The sequence below is a fragment of the Bombina bombina genome, chromosome 3, assembly GCF_027579735.1.
Source record: "Bombina bombina isolate aBomBom1 chromosome 3, aBomBom1.pri, whole genome shotgun sequence".
Taxonomy (NCBI): domain Eukaryota; kingdom Metazoa; phylum Chordata; class Amphibia; order Anura; family Bombinatoridae; genus Bombina; species Bombina bombina.
In genome coordinates, this window is record NC_069501.1 from 404,888,462 (window position 1) to 404,913,027 (window position 24,566).

General features: G+C 36.7%; 1 protein-coding gene across 1 annotated transcript in view; it reads right to left on the minus strand.

Annotated features, from left to right (window-relative positions):
* Positions 1–3,154: 3,154 nt before the first annotated feature.
* Positions 3,155–24,566, minus strand: part of LOC128652362 (triggering receptor expressed on myeloid cells 2-like) — a 37,611-nt gene continuing 16,199 nt past the window's right edge. Inside the window, 1 exon segment of the mRNA XM_053705301.1 lies at positions 3,155–3,477. Coding sequence (XP_053561276.1) covers positions 3,155–3,477 — 323 coding nt within the window.

Below are 24,566 nucleotides of genomic sequence, written 5' to 3' on the forward strand. Positions count from 1 at the left end.
TTGCAAAAATACCTCTCTTAATTTATGAAGTGAACTGGACTTATTTGAAAAAAACTGAACTTCAATTTGGTGTAACTGGTAACGTATAAAAGGTTGTTTCATACTTTTATATTTAAATCAAAGGTATTTTGTTGCTACAGTTAAATTGCAGTTGGCAATTCAAAGAACATATTTGATGTTTTAAGCTATATCCATAGTCTTGTGTAGTTTTAACTAATCACAAATGCTAAATAATTTTACTTTCTAGGTAAAGGTCTTCTGTATTTCATATCTCTAAGTTAGGCTTATTATTGTAAGTAAATCTCTCTGGTGTGTATAAAATTATTTGCAGCTATTTATATATTTCAGAATTTGTCTTATTGTAGCTAAATAAGAGGTTATTTCAGATCAGACATATTGGCATATCCATTGGCTGTTTGCATTAATAATATATACAACCTTTTGTATTTTATTGGGGTATTTTAATGCGATTCATTGTGAGTAAAATTAATTGCTCCAACATTGGTGTGTCCGGTCCACGGCGTCATCCTTACTTGTGGGAATATCTCTTCCCCAACAGGAAATGGCAAAGAGTCCCAGCAAAGCTGGCCATATAGTCCCTCCTAGGCTCCGCCCACCCCAGTCATTCTCTTTGCCGTTGCACAGGCAACATCTCCACGGAGATGGTTAAGAGTATGTGGTGTTTAGTTGTAGTTTTTTATTCTACTATCAAGAGTTTGTTATTTTAAAATAGTGCTGGTATGTACTATTTACTCTGAAACAGAAAAAGATGAAGAATTCTGTTTGTGAGAGGAAGATGATTTTAGCAGACAGTAACTAAAATCCTTTGCTGTTTCCACATAGGACTGTTGAGATGAAGTAACTTCAGTTGGGGGAAACAGTTAGCAGACTTTTCTGCTTAAGGTATGACTAGCCATATTTCTAACAAGACTGTGTAATGCTGGAAGGCTGTCATTTCCCCTCATGGGGACCGGTAAGCCATTTTCTTAGTCTCAAGCAGAATAAAGGGCTTAATATGGGCTATAAAACTGGTAGACACTTTTATGGGCAAAATCGATTGCTTTATTTGGGCATTTTATACATGTTTATGCTGGTATTTCACACTTATAAACTTGGGGAACGTTTTTTAACGTCAGGCACTATGTTAGACACCTTTTCCAGTCAGGAAGGGCCTTCCCAGTTGTAGGCTGAGCCTCATTTTCGCGCCATTACTGCGCAGTTGTTTTTGAGAGCAAGACATGCAGATGCATGTGTGAGGACCTGAAAATAGTTGGAAAAGTTCCTAGAAGGCGTCATTTGGTATCGTATTCCCCTCTGGGCTTGGTAGAGTCGCAGCAAAGGCTGTAGCTGGGACTGTAGAGGGGTTAAAACTGTAACCGGCTCCGGTTTCGTTATTTTAAGGGTTAAAGCTCTGAAAATTGGTGTGCAATACTTTTAATGCTTTAAGACACTGTGGTGAAATTTTGGTAAATTTTGAACAATTCCTTCATATTTTTTCACATATTCAGTAATAAAGTGTGCTCTGTTTAAAATTTAAAGAGACAGTAACGGGTTTGTTTTAAAACGGTTTTTGTGTTTTACTGACAAGTTTAAGCCTGTTTAACATGTCTGTGCCTTCAGATAAGCTATGTTCTATATGTATGAAAGTCAATGTGTCTCCCCCTTCTAAATTATGTGATAATTGTGCCAAAGCGTCCAAACAAAGTAAGGACAGTACTGTCACAGATAATGAAGTTGCCCAAGATGATTCATCAGATGAAGGGAGTAGACATGGTTCTACATCATCTCCTTCTGTGTCTACACCAGTTTTGCCCACGCAGGAGGCCCCTAGTACTTCTAGCGCGCCAATGCTTATTACCATGCAACAATTGACGGCTGTAATGGATAACTCCATAGCAAATATTTTATCCAAAATGCCGGCATATCAGAGAAAGCGCGATTGCTCTGTTTTAAACACTGAAGAGCAGGAGGGCGCTGATGATAATTGTTCTGTCATACCCTCACACCAATCTGAAGGGGCCATGAGGGAGGTTTTGTCAGATGGGGAAATTTCAGATTCAGGAAAAATTTCCCAACAGACTGAACCTGATGTTGTGACATTTAAATTTAAATTAGAACATCTCCGCGCACTGCTTAAAGAGGTGTTATCTACTCTGGATGATTGTGACAACCTGGTCATTCCAGAAAAATTGTGCAAGATGGACAAGTTCCTAGAGGTTCCGGTGCATTCATGTATGAGGTTAATATCATTACTAAAGGGTTTTCTACTGGGAGGAAATGCTTCAAAAGTTCAAATTTATACAATTGAATAACAATTTAACAATATTTGTGCAACTTATTTGATTCCAGTGCCAACCAAGTATAAAAGCTTCACCTTTGTTCTTGGCCTGTCTTGGCTCCAATAAAAATAATAAGGATTTTTTTGTGCCTCTGCTGGCATGTAGACGTAGCACTAATTACTACATTAGCTGTATTTAAAGGGACAGACCCAATACTTATTCTTTATTACTCAATGTGACATACCAGGCAAACATCTTGCAACAGGTTCCACATCTATAAGCTTGTAAAAAGTACATGAAAGTTTTAAATAATCCTTTGTTAGCAGCCGAAAATGGCCACCAAGCTCCGCCCACAGTTTTCTTCTTGTCCAGTTAGCTGTTATATATAATAGTTTAACAGTGCAGTTTTACCATGTTTCAGTTAGCTATCTCAAATTCCGCATGCACAAATCAGAGTGTGCAAGTAGGAAAACGTATTCACGAGTCAATTGTGATTGGTGAAACTTAACATACCAAAATATAAACCCAAAGGGTGGGTGGGTGGAGCTTGACAACAATTTTCTGCTCCTAACAAACAAATATTTAAATGTTTATGTACTTTTTACAAGCTTATATATGTGGGACTAGTTGCAGGATGCTTCTCTGGTATGTAATAAATAATCAAAATGATGTATTGAGTCTAGACTGTCCCTTTAAGTTTACGGTGCTGTCCAGCTGCTAATCTGCTGCCCTTAAGATTTTTTCTATTGGAAACAGTGCACAAAAGTATTTTAGTAAACAAATTTTGAACAACCTCCATAACAAATTTAGAATGAAACACAATTTTTTTTGTCTGTTCACATATATAGTTAATTATAAACCAGCCAAACTCTATCTTATGTGCATAATTTACCTTTTTGTAGCAGAAGGTACACACACTCTCTGTCCTTGAAATTCAATAACAAAGCCTTGACAATGGCACTGGATTTTTTCTGTCTTTTATTTGAGGCCTCACAATAATACTCCTGGGTCTCTGTAAGAGACTCACATTTTATCTGCAGAGTGCTGGATCCTACTGTAGCGAGAGTAGTGCCCATTCTGTACCAAGTGTACTGCACACGGAATCCTCTGTTAGAGCTGCATTTGATTACTACTGGTAGCCCAAAACAGGAATCCTCTGGATCATTAATGTAGGACAGCAATGGCACTGATATAGGTTCTAAAACACAAAAGTAAAACAATAAAGACACTTTTTAAACACACAATAATCTCTTATTATTTGTAATAATATAACTAATGCAAACACAACAAAAAAAAGAAGAAAAATATATGTTAGTAAACAATTACAGTTAATCTAATATCTTATTAATAAAATGTACTTAAAAGAACAGACTCCATTGAAATTTAAAGCTTGCTGCTGCCTCCTTTGAATTCATTTATATCTTATATGTTTATGCTGTGTGTTTTTTTTTTTTTAATGTTTCTTGCTATCCCACTTCCTCTGAAACCTCTGCAAGTCTCTACAGGGAGTGCAGAATTATTAGGCAAGTTGTATTTTTGAGGATTAATTTTATTATTGAACAACAACCATGTTCTCAATGAACCCAAAAAACTCATTAATATCAAAGCTGAATATTTTTGGAAGTAGTTTTTAGTTTGTTTTTAGTTTTAGCTATTTTAGGGGGATATCTGTGTGTGCAGGTGACTATTACTGTGCATAATTATTAGGCAACTTAACAAAAAACAAATATATACCCATTTCAATTATTAATTTTTACCAGTGAAACCAATATAACATCTCAACATTCACAAATATACATTTCTGACATTCAAAAACAAAACAAAAACAAATCAGTGACCAATATAGCCACCTTTCTTTGCAAGGACACTCAAAAGCCTGCCATCCATGGATTCTGTCAGTGTTTTGATCTGTTCACCATCAACATTGCGTGCAGCAGCAACCACAGCCTCCCAGACACTGTTCAGAGAGGTGTATTGTTTTCCCTCCTTGTAAATCTCACATTTGATGATGGACCACAGGTTCTCAATGGGGTTCAGATCAGATGAACAAGGAGGCCATGTCATTAGATTTTCTTCTTTTATACCCTTTCTTGCCAGCCACGCTGTGGAGTACTTGGACGTGTGTGATGGAGCATTGTCCTGCATGAAAATCATGTTTTTCTTGAAGGATGCAGACTTCTTCCTGTACCACTGCTTGAAGAAGGTGTCTTCCAGAAACTGGCAGTAGGACTGGAAGTTGAGCTTGACTCCATCCTCAACCCGAAAAGGCCCCACAAGCTCATCTTTGATGATACCAGCCCAAACCAGTACTCCACCTCCACCTTGCTGGCGTCTGAGTCGGACTGGAGCTCTCTGCCCTTTACCAATCCAGCCACGGGCCCATCCATCTGGCCCATCAAGACTCACTCTCATTTCATCAGTCCATAAAACCTTAGAAAAATCAGTCTTGAGATATTTCTTGGCCCAGTCTTGACGTTTCAGCTTGTGTGTCTTGTTCAGTGGTGGTCGTCTTTCAGCCTTTCTTACCTTGGCCATGTCTCTGAGTATTGCACGCCTTGTGCTTTTGGGCACTCCAGTGATGTTGCAGCTCTGAAATATGGCCAAACTGGTGGCAAGTGGCATCTTGGCAGCTGCACGCTTGACTTTTCTCAGTTCATGGGCAGTTATTTTGCGCCTTGGTTTTTCCACACGCTTCTTGCGACCCTGTTGACTATTTTGAATGAAACGCTTGATTGTTTGATGATCACGCTTCAGAAGCTTTGCAATTTTAAGAGTGCTGCATCCCTCTGCAAGATATCTCACTATTTTTGACTTTTCTGAGCCTGTCAAGTCCTTCTTTTGACCCATTTTGCCAAAGGAAAGGAAGTTGCCTAATAATTATGCACACCTGATATAGGGTGTTGATGTCATTAGACCACACCCCTTCTCATTACAGAGATGCACATCACCTAATATGCTTAATTGGTAGTAGGCTTTCGAGCCTATACAGCTTGGAGTAAGACAACATGCATAAAGAGGATGATGTGGTCAAAATACTCATTTGCCTAATAATTCTGCACTCCCTGTATATTCATTTATCTGTAAGGACTCTGGATATTAAAAGTCCTGTTAAATTGGTATAAGTAAGATATAAAGCTTGCAGCTTCCACTGAGTGAAATTAAACTTCAAATAAAAATACAAGTTTAAAATAGATTGCTTACAAAACACAAAGGCCAAGTTAATATTGGTGGTGTTAATTTTGTGCGGATAGTTGATAACATTTTCAGATGATGTAAAGCATTATTGCCTTCCATTTTTTGCACAGGGTTTACATATTTTCCTTTTTCTGTTTTACAGATGTACAATTTTCATTTAACGTCAGCAGCTTAAAGGGACACTAAACCCTAAAATGTTCTTTCATTATTCAGATAGAGAATACAAATTTAAACATTACAATTTACAGGCAGTCCTACATCCGACTTAAGTACAACTCGTACTTACATACAGAGAAAATAGAGCTTTATCGACAATCCTTCTTTCCAGGATAATCCAAAATACTGAAAATCCAATTGTCACAAGGACAGAAAGTGATGTGAAATTTTCTGAACAGGGGCACAGATAGCAAAACAAACTTTATCCTATGCTATCTAAAACAAAAAAAAATGTTTGGCTAGAGTTTCACCTAAAAAAGTGCCTGTTCCAATTTACATACAAATTCAACTTAAGAACAAACCTAAAGTCCCTATCTTGTACGTAACCCGGGGACTGCCTGTACTTCTATTATTTATTTTGCTTCATTTTTTAGATATTCTTAGTTGAAGAACAAGCAATGCACATGGGTGAGCCAATCACCCCAGGCTTCTATGTGCAGGAACCAATCAGCAGCTACTGAGCCTATCTAGATATGCTTTTCAGCAAATAATATCAAGAGAATAAAACAAATTAGATAATAGAAGTAAATTAGAAAGTTGTTTAAAAATGCATGCTCTTTCTAAATCATGAAAGAAAAAAATGTGGGTTTCATGTCCCTTTAATAATTTTTAGAGAAAAATTAGCGTCTCAGATTATGTTGCTTAGCAACTCTAACAATGTGGATAAAGATTTGTTTTATACTTCCATCCGTAACATGTATGTTTTAATATGTACTAAACTAATACATTTTCATAAGAGTTAATCGATTCTGGTCCTCAGGGAATCCCAATATGCAAGATTTTAAGTATTTCCCTTCTAGGGCTGTTCAGTATCTCTATTGCTGTAATAGTCTCAGCTATATTAGAGCAGGGAACAAATTAAAATTGAAATCTGGTCTCTTAGGGTTCCTTAAGGATTGAGAGACACTGATTTATGATCTATGTCAGACTCATATTTTAGTTAATATATTTTTCTTCATCTTTTTAAACAATTGGTTTTCAAAATAATGAATTGTGAATTATTACATTAATATATTACATTAATATATAACACTTTAGGATAGCTAAGGCTATCCACACGCGGTAATAATTCTTTCTAAACGCCAGTGTGCAACATATTATTTTTACTGGATTACAAAGTTATTGGTGAATTGAGGTGCATTTTGCCAGAAAAGAAGAACTGGAATTATAACTCTGCCCAGAGTGAGTAAGCTGTAAGGATCCTGAGTGAATCAAATAGGACAGTGAAAACTTAAAACAGCAACTGAAGGTATGGTGTGTAAGTTAAGTCCGGTTGCATCCCAGAAACATGCTGATTTGAGCTGAGTGAGTATTTTTCTATAATTCTATTCATAATGAAGTGGAGTGATATTAATTAGCTATACTATAATGCTCAATGTGAAGATTAAAATAGGTTTATATCCCTACAGCTGAAATAAGGTGAGCTACAAATCTAGGGACACTATAACTCTCTTCTGACACACTGAGGCATGTTATGAATTTGGGAACTTGCTACCAATTCAGCTCCAGACTGGGAGGTCGACATTTCCCTGGAGCCAAATGGTGATTTGCGTTAGTAAAGGGGATTCATGAAATTACTTTGTTCTGGTATACACCTCTTAAAGTCCTATTAACATATTAAATACATTAATGGGTAAAGATCTCTATTGTATGATTATATCCTAAATAAATGGTAGTAAATTGAAATCCCTATTTAGGCCTTTGGGGTATATGGTATTTAACCGCCAGATCCACTTGGGTTCTTTATGAAGCAAGTCCTTTGCTCTATCACCACTGAGCTTCTTATGAGCTCTATCAATGACCATGAATCTAAGCTCCACTCGCCTGATGGCCCATTTCAAGGAAATGGGCAGGTACAGACAAGTAGGCAGTAATTTCATTCCTGATAGTGGACTTATTTTAAAAGATCTGGTCCCTTATTTTTTTGGTGGTCTCTCTTACATATAAAAGCCCACATGGGCATTTAAGGGTATACACCACATATATAGAGTTACATGTGAAGTATTGAGGTATATGGAATTTTTTTACCTTTGTAAGGGTGAGAGATGTAATCTCCTTTTATGACACTATTACATTGAGCACAACCAAGGCAGGGAACAGTTCCATGTCTAGGTGTGTCAAAGTAAGGTGTTCATACTTCATTATTGCTGTTGAAATTAGCATGTACAAATCTCTTGCCTATAGTATTGCCCTTTCGAAATAAGACTTTAGCAATTTCTTTAAATTCACTGATCTCAGGACAAGTTTCCTGCAGGAGAAACCAGTTCCTCCTGATGATATTAAAAATCTGTCTACTCATAGTGTTATATTTACTATGTATCTTTCATTTCAGCAGTGCTTAACTTTCTAGTTTCAGAATCAGAGACAATTTCACATGAATCATCTGAGATTTTGGTACACTTTGGAATACTCTCTGGGGATGAAAAGTTTTTCTATGGAGTAAAGTATTATCTTGCTGCTTTTGTTTTTATTAGGTATTCCAATTATAACCAGTAAGGAGGAGGTTAACTTTGGTAGCAATTTGATTACCTTTGTCTTGATGTGTTTGGTGTGTGATATAGCCCCTCCTACTAATAAGTGATTGGATATCTTCTTAGACATGTACCCTATAAAATGTATGTTGAGATCTTTGTTTGTTAGCTTAAGAAAGGTGCAGGAGCCCTGAAACGTTGCTCGTCTCAATAAAAGTTTGCTTGTCTTGAGATTGGGCCACCTTTGCTACTTTGTCTTTTTAACCCTTTTGAGGCTTATTGAGGGAAGCCAGGAAGGCGTTGCACCTATGTCTTTACATTTTATGCTGTCATTGCTATGAGGTGACTGTAGTCATGTTTTGTACTCAAGCAAATATATACAACATACAAATTGTCTCTCCAATTAACATAATTAAAGATATTTACAGAAAATGTTCACAAAAAAAAGAAGTTTGAGTAACAAAATTAGCTAGAGTTATTGGTATATGACGAACAGTATGATATTTCTGGTAATACAGAAACCTTGTGGGATGAAACACATGACTGGACAGTTAATGTAAATGGTTATATCATATATAGGTGTTTTGAAGGGATAGAGAAATCAGGAAAGGGGGAATTAAAGCCTAGTATTAATGCATTATGTTATACTACTGGTGATATTGTGGAAATCTGACGAGCAGCAATTTGCTAAGAACCTAAAAGGGCCAATAGTTGAATTGTAGTAATATACTACATACCATCAAATATTATTTTTGATTAGGAAGTTTATCTTTTATAACTGTAAGGTAAATCTCTAATATAACTGTTTTGAATTATGCAATACCAGTTTTGTAGCTCTGATGAAAACTTAACCCAAACAAAATTTAATGGTAGGAATGGGTTAACAGAAACAGAGTGAGTTTAATTAGAGTGTTAATGGATCAGCTACAAAATTGAGCTAGAAATATGCTTAAAGCTCAGTAAGTAGCAAATATAACAACTTAGTATGAGCCTGCTGTTTGATATATAAAGAGTTAATCTTCCTGCATGTTCAAAATCAACACAGCTGAATAGTTGTTAAGTGCAAGTAATAGTATCCATAGACAGCAATTGTATTGTTTTAATACTGTTGCTTAATAACAAGTATGAGTAAAAAGAGATACTTGCGCTCTGATGATTGCAGGTGAAGATCTGTCCTTTAACTTGACACAATGAAAACAGGCACACAAATTAATGCTCTTTTGCACAGGCAAGCTAGCAGCTTCTTGGGAGGCTGGAACACTGATAGTGGAAACAGCAGTGAGCAAGGAGACAGCTACATTGGTAAACCTGTAGTAAGCAGCTGAAGGTGATCCTGAATGAAAAACTGGAACTTGCAGGTAGTGAATGACAGGAACTTGAAACAAGCTGAGTTTTGCTTGCAAACATAAGAAGTCAAGTAATAATGCAGCAAGAGTTAAATTCCTGAAAACATAAGTAAAGAGCTATCCTTTCACTGAGAAGCAGGGCCGGTTCTAGGATTTTTGGCCACACAGGCGAGGATACATTGTGCGCCCCCCCCCCCCATTACATACCATTGCTGGTTTTTAAAAAATGTTACAGAGATGAGCTAAAAAAAATAAAAGGATAATTATTTTACCTATAATTATAGAAAGTATAATTTCCCATTACCCCATAAAATCATACTGTTAATCTGATTTTTATAATTATAATAGTTAATTGATTATTTTACAGTTATTAATTAGTACATCACAAGATTCTAGTGATATACATATATATAAATATACACACACGCACACACATATAAATATATATATATATATATATATACATTTACAAAAAAAGTATGTTTTTTCTGTTCTGATTTCGAAAATGTATTGTGTTATTGTTAATGAATAAAATACAATATGCCCCATAATTTTTTAGGAAAAATATAACCCTGCCTGTGCCAGTCACTCCACCTCGTCACTGAGCACAGATAGGCAGGTTTAGCGCAATTAACCCCACACAGCCACAGGCAGTCAGGACAGGCAGAACATACTTGGAAGATGGAAGTTGGAAGTTCAAGTTGCAGACAGGCTTCAGGTCAGTCAGGCACAACAGCCGTGGGTGTGCACTGTGGCCCCATAGTCACACCGGAACTCACTGGTAAAACTTATTGTCCTCTGTCCCATTCAGAGTTCAAATTCATTGAAATCCTGCACTGGTCCTGAGTATCCGGGAGGAGGGAGCCCGGAGTTTACACGTGCCTGCATGGGTGGGTCCGGGTCAGTGTGTGCTGGGCGGTATTGGTTGGGTCGGACCGTAGGGGGTGTGCCAAGTGCCATGCACTGCAACAGTGCACTGTTACCCAATAAATTTGCATTAGAAATTAATGCAAATTGGCTGAGCAGCTTGAGCCAAAAAAGGAAAAAGGGGGACAGCAGAGGGTGGGAAGTCAATCACGTAAAAAGTAAAAATAAAAATAAAAATTCAGGCTGCTCGCAGTCGCTCTAAATTGCACCCCCCCCTGCTGGGGCGCAATAAGGCAGTTGCCTTGGTTGCCTATTACCAAACGCCAGCCCTGCTGAAAAGTCTAACTTGAAGACAGGAAATGACTTCAATATTCAGGCAATGTGCTAGGGAAACCCCTAATGATTTATAGCAGGGAAAAGTGGGAGGAGGATAACAGTATAGTTATTAAAGGTGTATTACAATAACAGAAGAAAAAGGCAAATTTAAAATTTAAATCTTGGGATATTTGTAATACCCAGACATTGATTGGGATGCTGGGACTAGTAGTTCCGGTATCGGGAACACATTTTTTAACCTGCTTAATGTCAGCTTCATAACTCGGCTTGTAGAGGCACCAACAAGAAAATGTGGCTTTCCGCAACTGGAACTCTTTTTAAACTTTTAAGTGAGGGAGCACTTGGAAAATAGTGAAAGTAAGATAGTTAAAAATAGTATGGGTTTTATTAAAACACTTATTTTTAAAAAGGCCAATTTCAGCAGGCTAAGGCAACCCATTACCTGGAAGGAGCTTATCTCTAGATTGAACACAGATGTGAAGTGGAATAACTTTAAAGCAATGTTACAATAATTAATTGCTCAATGTATACCACAGGAAGTAATTATAAAAAAATAACATCAATGTGGCTTAGTAGAATGGTCAGCCAGGAAATAAAAAATGAAGAAATAGCATTTAACAATTGTATAAAATGGGTCAATGAAATCTTATACACAATACAAACATGTCAACAGAACTTGCAAAATATCAATTTAATTTGCTAAGATAGAAAAAAAAAAAAACCCAGATAGCTATAGAAAGCAAAACAAATCTAAAAAAATATTAGTTAAGTGTATAGATGTCAAAAAATGTAAAAAACAAATGTTGGCCTGTGGAATTTGTAAATGGGGTGTTTAGTCAAGGAGGATCAGGAGAAGTTTTAAACTCATTTTTTCAGTATATAGCAAGAAAGAAGCAAGGACTGTAGATCAATGTTACAAAAAACCTTGCAGAAAATACGTGATTGGCTGACACATGATTAAGGGCATAAGCAATTAAATGTTTATGTAGATAAAACCCCTGGGCCAGCTAGTTCATATCCATGGGTAGTCAAGCAGATTAATCTAGTAACATCCAAACCATTAGCTTTTAATCATTGAGGATTATTTGTCTTCAGGTATACCAAAAGAGTAGCATAAATATGTTGTGTCCATATTTATAGAGATTAGATGATTAGCCAGAAATTAATAGAGCTGTAATGTTAACATCTGTGGGGGAGGGGAGATTATTAGAATGATTATTAAAAGGTAATATTCAGGGATACATTTTGAACAATTGCATTAGTAGGAATCAATATAGTTTAATGTACGACAGATCATGTCAAACTAATGTAATTGCATTCTATGAAGTTAGTCAAAATTTATTTCAGGGTGTTGCAGTAGATGTGTCAGACAGCTGAATAAATAAGTACTGAGTGTGACCCAAAGGCTGGGGAATGATTGGTAACAGTTTCCAAGCAGTCTGGATAGAACCCAGGATATAGTCCACTGAAGAATGAGTTGAGATGAAACCTGTAGAACGATTAGGCAGGAAAGAGCAAGCTTTTGACACAAACAGACTGAGAGGACTATCTGTAAATGGTAGGCAGGCTAGAGACGGTAACTTGCTGGCTATATCCTGACACAGAGTATAATAAGAAGAGTGATCAGGCAAGCAGAGGTCAGTAACGTTTGGAACTATCCAGGTACAAGAGAATAGTCAGACAGGCAGTGATTGGCAACTTACAGGCAATGTCAAGGTGCAGAGTATAAATCCAGGAAAATTGCCAGGCAAGCAGAGGTCAGTATCACAGAAAATTTACAGGAATAGTGCACACAGTATATTCAACAAGGAAAAAAATGGGCATCAATAACCACCGGACATCATTAGAAGTGGTCAAAAAACCCAGAGACAAAAAACTGTTGTTTAAGTGACATAAAACATTCTGAACATGATGGTACTTCTCTACAGAGGGATTTGAATAAATAACGGGACTGAGAAGGTACATAGCAGAAGAGATTCAATTTAGATAAATGCAATTTGGCAGCAAGATATTAAATACGAATGACTTGGGAGTTATTTTAGATAACAGATGTGACTCAATGTCAGCAGTTTCAAAGACTAGTAAGTTACTGTCATGTATAAAAAGAAGTATAAATTCACACAATGAAAATCTAATTTTGAATCTTTATAAACCAATGATAATATTCCACCTTGAATATGCAATGCAATTTTGGGCACTCGTTTATAAGTAGGACATTATAGAACTGGAAAACGGCAGAGGAGGTTGACAAAATTAATCAAGGGAATGGAATATTTCAATGCTAGAAAAAAGCTGGAAAGGGTGCAAAATATGATTACTTTATACATATATATATATATGACCTAATCATAAGTAGGACACACAAGAGGCCATTTACTGAGACTTTAGGAAAGCAGATTTCACCAACAGCAAGGAATTCTTTACAGTATGAACAAGATTTAACAAGATTTTATTGCCCATTCAGCCCAAACAACATTTATTAAGTCAAGCACTGATGTTAGACAAGGTCTGGCTCACAACCAGGTTTAAATTATTCTCAAATGTGACGTCCTAGTCACTGAGCTCTTCAGTCTATGGAGTTTTCACGGCTTTGTGCTTGAAGTCAATAATTAGTAGGAGTGTCCACATACTTTTGGCTATACATTGTATAGTACTATACTGTCTCCAAAAATATTTGACATTTAACTGCATGGACAGTTTTTTTGGACACTAAAGTTAATTTAACAAGTTTCATATTTTTCTTGTAGAGTCACCAACAAGAAAACTTGGCTGTCTGTAACTGGAACTCTTTTTAAACTTTCAAGTGAGGGAGCACTTGGGAAATAGTGACAGTAATTTATTAAAACACTTAGGCCTAGATTTAGAGTTGGGCGGTAGCCGTGAAAACCAGCGTTAGAGGCTCCTAACGCTGGTTTTAGGCTACCGCCGGTATTTGGAGTCAGTCAGGAAAGGGTCTAACGCTCACTTTCCAGCCGCGACTTTTCCATACCGCAGATCCCCTTACGTCAATTGCGTATCCTATCTTTTCAATGGGATCTTTCTAACGCCAGTATTTAGAGTCGTGTCTGAAGTGAGCGTTAGAAATCTAACGACAAAACTCCAGCCGCAGAAAAAAGTCAGTAGTTAAGAGCTTTCTGGGCTAATGCCGGTTTATAAAGCTCTTAACTACTGTGCTCTAAAGTACACTAACACCCATAAACTACCTATGTACCCCTAAACCGAGGCCCCCCCATATCGCCGCCACTCTATAAAAATTTTTTAACCCCTAATCTTCCGCTCTGTACACTGCCGCCAACTACGTTATCCCTATGTACCCCTAATCTGCTGCCCCTAACACCGCCGACCCCTATATTATATTTATTAACCCCTAATCTGCCCCCCACAACGTCGCCTCCACCTGTCTACACTTATTAACCCCTAATCTGCCGCCCGCACGCCGCCGCCAGCTACATTATAGCTATGTACCCCTAATCTGCTGCCCCTAACACCGCCGACCCCTATATTATATTTATTAACCCCTAATCTGCCCCCCACAACGTCGCCTCCACCTGCCTACACTTATTAACCCCTAATCTGCCGAGCGGACCACACCGCTATTATAATAAAGTTATTAACCCCTAATCCGCCTCACTCCCGCCTCAATAACCCTATAATAAATAGTATTAACCCCTCCCTAACATCGCCGACACCTAACTTCAAGTATTAACCCCTAATCTGCCGGAGAGTCTGTTGGAGATAGATCTTCAATCATAAAAGAAAAACAAGGATTAAGGGCAAGACATACATTAGCTTTTCAGTAGGGAGTTGGGTTGTATTAGAGACATAGATTGTGTCTCTTACCCATGTTTTTACTGTGTAGTTGTTTTTGATGCTTTTTTAATAAACTGTGCCCGGAGCCTTTGGAGATTGTATTAGAGACATAGGGGTCAATTTATCAAGCTCCTTCAGGCTCACCGGAAACAGAAGTTATGAAGCTCCATAACTTGTACGCCTGCTCTGAGGCGGCGGACATAAATCAACCCGATTGAATACGATTGGGTTGATTGACATTCCCTGTTAGTGGCCGCAAATTTGCAGGGGGCGGCATTTCACCAGCAGTTCACAAGAACTGCTGGTGCAATGATAAATGCTTTTATTGGAACAAACTGTCAGCAACGTTTCAAGGTGTTAACATCTTAATCATGCTAATAATGTGATCATTTTACAACACTTAAATACTATCTCAATGGTGCCAAACTGACCTCCCAGGGACCTAAGGCTGCCATCTAGTGGATACAAAACACAGACACCATTAAAACCTATTCAATACATAAGTAACATCATTAAAAACATTTGGATAACTTGTACAAGGTATATTTGACATATTATAACAATTGTAGCCATTTATTTGTTTACTCTCATATTCTTTTCTACCTTAAATAGCTAGTGTGCAACATACAGAATTAAAGAGATTAATGGGCTTACATTAATATTGCGGTGCATTCATTAATATTAAGGACGCTATTTAGACTATTGTAGAGTCTGGGTACCAGATTTATACAGGGCTGCTGTTATATATATAGGTCAATTGAGACATACTTAATATTAAGTCCAGTTACCAGGTTGCAAATGACTATATTAGAAATGGGTTAATGGAAACATGATAGGTCAAAATCCCTATTGAGGCCTCTGGGTATTAAGGTGTCAAAGTGGTGTATTCACCACATTTCACGTTGTTTTAACAAAGTTTCCCTACTCACGCCACTGTGTTTAAAATTAATGTGTTCTATAACTTGCCACCTGAGTTGACTAATCGCATGCCCATTGTCAATAAAGTGTTTTGACAATGAGGCCTCTACATTTTTCCTTCTGATGTTCGATATATGTTGACTTAGTCTTTCTCTTATTAATTGGGTGGTCTCCCCCAAATAGATTAAAGAGCATGGACATTTAATCAAATATATGACATAGCTACTGTTACATGTGTAGTACCCATTAATGTTGTATTTTTTCCCACTGTGTGGATGGAAAAAGTTCTTACCTCTTATAATAGAGTTACAGCTGGCACAATTTAAACAAGGATAACAACCTTTGTTCATGCCCCCAATATAAGTTTGTTTGACCTCTTTATCCGGACCTATATCTGATCTGACAAGCTGATCCCTGATATTGCTGACTCTTCTAAAGGCCATCAATGGAGGTTCCTTAAACTCTTCTAAAGAGGGATTGCAATCCCTTAGAACGTGCCAGTTTCTTTTAATTGCTTTGCTAATGACATCGCTATAGGCGTTATACTGTGACACGAAAACCAGTTTGTTAGTTCTCTTAACTCCTTGTTTATGTGTCCTCACACCTGAGTGTTCTACTTCTTGAACCTTATCCTCAACTAACTCACGTGGGTAGCCTATAGTTATAAATTTGTTAGCCATTTCAGTTAGTCTTTTTTTACAAAGTGACTCATTATTCACTATTCTTTTGACCCTTGTAAGTTGGCTTTTGGGGAGTGATTCTATAAGTCTCCTTGGATGAAAACTCCTATAGTGTAACAATGTGTTCTCATCTGTTTCCTTAGTATATAAATCTACATTAAGGACATTGGTTCCTTTCGAAACACACGTATCCAAAAAAGTAACTGACTGTTCACTATAATTGACCGTAAACTGGAGCCCTCTCACCATAGAGTTTAATTTGTCCACAAACTCTAAAACGCTCTCAACGCTGCCCCACCATACGCCAAAGACATCATCTATATAGCGCCACCAAATGGCGCCATATATCTTGAATAATTTACTCTCATATACAAAGCGTTCTTCAAATTCGCTCATGTACAAATTGGCGAATGATGAAGCAACGTTGGAGCCCATAGCTGTGCCTCTTTTTTGTATGAACCACTGATCTTGAAATAAGAAAAAATTCCAATATAATATCAATCTAAGTTTAGTACCTGCCACTCACCATGAAAGTCTTTTTAATCACGGCTATGCCGGTCTCATGTTTGATCGATGTGTAGAGACTTTTGACGTCCATGGTGAACAGCAGGTACCTATCTGAAGGAAATTCCAATGTTCCAATGTGAAAAGCACTAGGAATCCAATTTTTTATACAGTGCCCAAAATCCACAAGGACCCCATTAGACCACCAGGGAGACCCATAGTGTCCTGTATTGAGTCTGTTTTTACTAATATCTCTAAATATTTAGATAGATTATTGCAACCTGAGGTTGCCAATAATATGGCAAGTTATCTTAAAGACACAGGATACTTTTTGATGAAAATCAAAACATTGTAATTTCCTTCAGTAGAACACTCAGGTGTGAGGACACATAAACAAGGAGTTAAGAAAACTAACAAACTGGTTTACGTGTCACAGTATAACCCCTATAGCGATGTCATTAGAAAAGCAATTAAAAGAAACTGGCACGTTCTAAGGGATTGCAATCCCTCTATAGAAGAGTTTAGACAGAAACACCTACTAATATGTATGATCTGCAGCCAACAAGGCATTTATACATTGCTCAGGCAAAATGACCCACAAGAATCAGATGGTATTAAATACGTGCAACAAATGCAATAAATAAATGACTATATAAGTTCTTACAATATGTCATATACTTTCAAAAGGCACTATTATAGCTAGCATTAGATCCGTGGAGTACTTATGTGTAAAACATTATTAATAGGATCACCATGTGTAATGGATAAATACTATACTATATATATTCAGATTAGATGACATATTAACAGGATATGAACACTGAATAAATCTATGCAATAAGAATATAGAGCTACACTGCAAAATTGCTCTACCAAGTTACTCTTCAAAATCAATCCACAAAATATCCCATCTCCCATTCAAGATTTATACCGGAAGGTGATTTGGTTTGTAATTTATAAATCCAAAAAAGTTCTTTTTTATCTAGAATTTTTGCTTTATTGCCTCCCCTTTGTGGAGTTCTAGCTAGGTCAATAATTCTAATTTTGAATTGTGGCTCATTAGTAAAGTGTATCAAATTAAAGTGTTTGGCAACTGCAGAATCTTTATTACAATTCTTAACATCCCTTAGATGTTCCCTTGCACGTGATCTAAGGGCTCTAGTAGATTGGCCTATATATTGGGCTCCACATAAATGACAATCTAGCATATACACTATATTTTCTGTGAGGCACGTAGCATAAAATGAAATCTTGAAAGATTCCCCTGTAACTCTACTACTGAAATTGTTGGTGAAATCCATAATATCACGTTAAACAATTATTAAGGTGTGATCTGAAATTGCCCCTACCACGAAGCCATATAGTCTTCTGCGCCCTGTTCATCATATTTTGAAACTGCTTCCTTAATTTTGATATAATCATTTCAATAATATGTCATATTATTTTGCGGCATTTGCCTTTATCTACAGATAATAACTTACTTATGTTTTTAAATACCGTAGCATTTATGTAGGTATTCGCACTAATGATCAGGTGCTGTAGTCACGCATTATGTAGCACTGAAGTCATTTTTGGACTCTCAGGCTGATTGGTTGCACCTCCTTCAAATGCTATGCTTATTTATCTGTGCTCTAATTCTATCAGTAAGCACCTAGCAGCGTAAAACACGTAAGACGGTGGAGCGCTCTTGTTTTTGATAAGAGTGTCGATTTTTACATTTGGAATAAAGGTTTTTATTCTTTATACTGTTGCTCCATAGCGGCTTTATCTTTTCTTGTTAACAGATGTGCGGCCCGTCCTTCGCCTTTGTTAAGCCTGCTCCACGCCACCTCTCCCTGGCTTAGACCATTTTCTTTTACAAGCATCAGGTATCTGCAGCGGTATTACATTTCTTTCTCCGGAGCTTGGACGACCTTGCATACCAGCTCGGTACTGACTCTCTACTAAGTCGGGATTATTGGTGAGTCTTTAAGAAGATCGGAAAAACATTCCTCCCCTGGATTAATCAGGTACACAATTCAACTGTTTACACATGATTTGCAGGAGCATTACATAGTGTCCTAACAATAGCGAACTTAACAAAATAAGAAGACCTGTTTATACATGAACTGTATCTAGTATTATCATGAATGCTGCATACTAATTGGTTTTGGCTTGCTACGTTTTTCAGATGGTAAATGTGCAACGTTGACTATAGACACGTGTTTTAAATGCCTGATCTGACTGACACCCAATAATATCCTGTCTAATTTTGGAATTTATTTTTCTAATTGGTCAGCCATAGGAGTGTAGTTTTTCAATACACATCTCCTGAGGTTATTTACAGCATGAAGAGCAACAGTCTCTCTATATATACTATAGTTTTGACACACTTACACCCTGTTCCAAATTATGCAAATTCTATTTCAGTGTTACAAAGATTAAAATTTTTTTTTTCAGTTTAATTCATGGATGGCATTGTGTCTCAGGGCTGTTTTGATCACTGAAAACAATCTCAAACACCTGTGATAATTAGATTGCCAGGTGAGCCCAATTAAAGGAAAAAACTACTAAAGGAGAATGTTCCACATTATTAAGCAGAGCACCATTTTCAAGCAATATGGGGAAGAAAAAGGATCTCTCTGCTGCCGAAAAGAGTGAAATAGTTCAATGTCTTGGACGAGGTTTGAAAACATTAGATATTTTTCACAAAAACGTAAGCGTGATCATCGCACTGTTAAGAGATTTGTGGCTGATTCAGAGAACAGACGGGTTCGGGCAGATAAAGGCACATTGAGGAAGATTTCTGCCAGATCCATGCATCGGATCAAGAGAGCAGCTGCTAAAATACCATTACATAGCAGCAAACAGATATTTGAAGCTGCTGGTGCCTCTGGAGTCCCACGGACATCAAGGTGTAGAGTCCTCCAGAGTCTTGCAACTGTGCATAAACCTTCCATTCGGCCACCACTAACCAATGCTCACAAGCAGAAACGGCTGCATTGGGCAGAAATATACATGAAGACTAATTTTCAAACAGTCCTGTTCACTGATGAGTGCTGTGCAACCCTGGATGGTCCAGATGGATGGAGTAGTGGATGGTTGGTAGATGGCCACCCTGTTCCAACAAGGCTGTGACGTCAGCAAGGCGATGGTGGAGTCATGTTTTGGGCCGGAATCATGGGATGAGAGCTGGTCGGCCCCTTTAGGGTCCCCAAAGGTGTAAAGATGACCTCTGCAAAGTATGTGGAGTTCCTGACTGACCGCTTTCCATAATAAAATCATCTTCATGCATGACAATGCACCAACTCATGCTGCAAAGAATACCTCTACATCAATGGCTGCTATGGGGATAAAAGGAGAGAAAGTCATGGTGTGGCCTCCATCCTCCCCTGACCTCAACCCTATTAATAACCTTTGGAGCATCCTCAAGAAAAAGATCTATGAGGGTGGGAGGCAGTTTACATCCAAACAGCAGCTCTGGGAGGCTATTCTGACATCTTGCAAACAAATTCAAGCAGAAACTGTCCAGAAACTCACAAGTTCAATGGATGCAAGACTTGTGAAGCTGCTATCAAATAATGGGGTCCTATGTTAAAATGTATCGTGACCTGTTAAAATGTTTAAAAATGTAAAATGTTGTTCAAAGTTTGATCGAAATAGCTTTTGATTTCAGTAAATATGCTGCAAACACAACAAATGATAATTTTTAGTTCTTTACAACCTATAAAGAGTTTTGAAACTTACTGTGCATAATAATTTGGAACAGGGTGTATCATGGAGGGTCCTGGAGGTGTTTCTGTCTAGTATACTCCCTAACAGATTTATTTGAGTTGTCACAATGTGTTAAATATATATATACATATATTCATGTGTTACATTGTAAATACATGTGTATTTCTCTTACCTATTTTGATAATTATTCTGATGACTTTGCGTTGTTCTGCTTGTATCCTTCTCTACACATTTTTCTATACATATTTGACATCTGATATTTGTCATCATATTTTGAAACTGCTTCCTTCTACTCATTTCAATAATATGTCATATTATGTTGGGCCATTTGCCTTTATCAAAAAAACCTGCTGATCACACTGTCAACTCTAGGGGGCGCAAAAGACAGTTGCCAATACAACACTATAACCAAGAGGATTCTTAAATTATATAAATCCCAAAGTATATAATGCTAGTATGGATTGAGCCCAAAAATATAATTTGTAACCTAAGGAACAAATGTGATGTTATACATATAACATAAATGATATACCAGTGATGATAAATGTCTGTAAAGACGTAATTGGCTCTCTAAAGAAAGATACCAGTCCTTAGATGGACCCAAAGGTGTAGATGTCCTCTTAATATAAATGTTCCTGCTGCTTTGTATATGCAGCTCCTTCTGTGTTGATCACACCCAAAGCGCCTTTGTTTTGTAATCTTGTTGCCAGAGAAAATTTGCATTTGCCTTTATCTACAGATAATAACTTACTTATGGTTTTAAATACCGTAGCATTTATGTAGGTATTCGCGCTAATGATCAGGTTCTGTCATCATGCTATATGTAGCGTTGACGTCAATTTTGGACACCCAGGCTGATTGGTTGCGCCTCCTTTAAATGCTAAGATTTTTTAACTGTGCTCTAAGTCTATGATTAAGCGTCTAGCGGCGTGAAAAGTGTAAGAAGATGGAGCTCTCTTGTTTTTGATAAGTGTGTCAATTTTTACATTTGGAATAAAGGTTTTTCTTCTTTATACTGTTGGACCGTAGCGGCTTTATCTTTTCTTATATTGCAAAGTTGTTTTATTATGCATACCTAAACTTTTTAATTTAAAATCTAAATATATGTCTATATATGTTTAAATATATATTTATGTGTTTATATGTGTATATATTACTGTGTGTGTATATATATATATGAAACTAGAAGCGCTTGTCTCAACCAAATTATGAATAGTAAAAAAAGAGGAATCAATAAATTTCCGGTAATCTTAATAATAGTACACACTTATGAACTAATCAATTGATCAATGTTCTTACTGATATAAATGTCTGTAATGTCCATAAGCTTTGATTTTATAAAGTGTAGCAAATGTAGCAAATGTCCTCCAGCGTTACACACTTTGTTTCAGTCACCTTTCAAACTGCTGCTCACAGGGGGTTGGCTGTTTGTCCGGCAGCCGAGTAGAATAATCCAAAGTAGAAGAGATCTGGAGCGCAAAAAGAAAAGGGAACTGCAATAGTGTGAGATCCAACAACACTTTTTATTAGCACGCAATTAAAATCTACTCACAAAATTTCCAAATAAGTCAAGCACATAGCATCAAACATGAAGAGTATTCCGGTGCTTCTCTCATGGCTGTATCCTTGCAAGACTCGGCGTGTGACGTCACCACCCGATCTACTGCCGCGAGATTTCAATCACACCTCTCTACTTCGTCAACTGTCAAACAGTTCAGATTCAAGCATTCGGCGCCTCAACGCGTTTCCCCGCCCCTTCTGGCGGCTTTCTCAAGAGTACCAAATGCTTACAAAAGGCTCCTATTTGTACTGATGCGATACTAGTGCCCCCTGCTGTCAAAAGAGTAGCTCTTCAAATGAAAACTATACTTAATTTGATATTATCCTTTTGTATCAGCTCCGGGCAATACACCAATACATTTTAGTACAAAATATAATACATTATTAGCTCCAACTTAGGCAATAATTATAACATCATATATAGTACATTCAATTACATCATTCAATATACTTTAAAAACACCTCATTGAATAAAAACATATATTTTTTGGTGATTGACGTTGTGCATAAAAACATTCAATTGTACACTAATTAATATACACCAAGTGTTTTGAAAAATTATTTTAAAATACATTCTAACTGTATGTTAATATGTATGTATGCTATCCTTTAAGTGTGATTTCAAATCTGGAACTAATGGGTTTAGGAAATAATCAACATAACTAGAGATATTTGCAGTAAGGGAATCAATCCCAGAGACTATGGGCCTACCAGGTGGATTTATAAGCGTTTTATGTATTTTTGGTAGATGATACATTGTTGCAATTTTTGGATGGTCCTGGTATAAAAATTTGAATTCATCATTAGTTAATATTTTTTCATCCAAACCATTTCTTAACAATGTTTCTAGATCTTTCAAAAATATATTAGTTGGATCACTTTTTAATTTGTTATAAGTTTCAATATCCCCTAGCAAGCGTAGTGCTTCCATTACATATGTATCCCTATCTTGGATAACAATACCCCCGCCCTTATCTGCAGGGCGTATACTTATATTTGTATTATCCATCAGTTTTTTCAAGCTCACTCTTTCATTTTTAGTCAAATTATCAGCTATCTCTGTGTCCACATTTAATTTCTCCAAATCCTTTTCCACTAGATTTTTAAAAGTTTTAATATATTCTCCTTGGGCATAAGTTGGATAAAAAGTGGACTGTTTTTTCTTATCACTATGGATACAGATTTCATTTTCTATTTCACTGCTTTGTTCCATATTGGATTCTTTTTGTAGTGCATTTAGGGATTCTAAAGCATTAACATCATCCCCCATCAGAATCCCCTTATGTTTCTCTGCATATTTAGTCTCCTTATTAGCAAAAAACCTTTTTAATGTGATATTCCTAATAAATCTTTGAAAGTCGATATAGACTTGGAATTTATCAATACTTTTGTTAGGGGCAAAAGAAAAAATTTATTAGTATTCACTATCTCTAGAAATGTGATAAAGGTGTAGAGAAGTATGGGACATCCCGTAAAAAGTTCTTTGACATTTCAGAGTTTATAATTTATTATTTATTTTAACATAAGTAACTTATTTAAATGAAATATTCTAACTCTGTTTTGAATGAATACTTTTAATGTTTTAATGTTTTGCACAAAATCTAGATTATAAATCAATTCTGTAAATGAATTAATTATTTTTAACTTTTTAATAGGATTGACGTGTACATATTAACATACAGTTAGAATGTATTTTAAAATAATTTTTCAAAACACTTGGTGTATATTAATTAGTGTACAATTGAATGTTTTTATGCACAACGTCAATCACCAAAAAATATATGTTTTTATTCAATGAGGTGTTTTTAAAGTATATTGAATGATGTAATTGAATGTACTATATATGATGTTATAATTATTGCCTAAGTTGGAGCTAATAATGTATTATATTTTGTACTAAAATGTATTGGTGTATTGCCCGGAGCTGATACAAAAGGATAATATCAAATTAAGTATAGTTTTCATTTGAAGAGCTACTCTTTTGACAGCAGGGGGCACTAGTATCGCATCAGTACAAATAGGAGCCTTTTTTAAGCATTTGGTACTCTTGAGAAAGCCGCCAGAAGGGGCGGGGAAACGCGTTGAGGCGCCGAATGCTTGAATCTGAACTGTTTGACAGTTGACGAAGTAGAGAGGTGTGATTGAAATCTCGCGGCAGTAGATCGGGTGGTGACGTCACACGCCGAGTCTTGCAAGGATACAGTCGTGAGAGAAGCACCGGAATACTCTTCATGTTTGATGCTATGTGCTTGACTTATTTGGAAATTTTGTGAGTAGATTTTAATTGCGTGCTAATAAAAAGTGTTGTTGGATCTCACACTATTGCAGTTCCCTTTTCTTTTTGCGCTCCAGATCTCTTCTACTTTGGAATATATATATATATACCACCCAACTCAATAATAAATTAATTTCACCTCATCTAACTTTACATTAACATCTTTCTCATTCTTGCAGTCCTCACCTCCTGTTTCTCAACCTCCTACCCTTCTAGATTGTAAGTTCTCATTGGAATAGGGCCCTCAATTCCTCCTGTATGTGTTTGTAAATTTTGTCCTGTCTTACAAGTCTTAAATCATTGTTTTATTTAAATGAATAAATATTGGCACCCCTGCATTTCTGTCAGATAATGCCCTAGGCATTCTCATGTATATTTATTTTGTTTGTAATGGT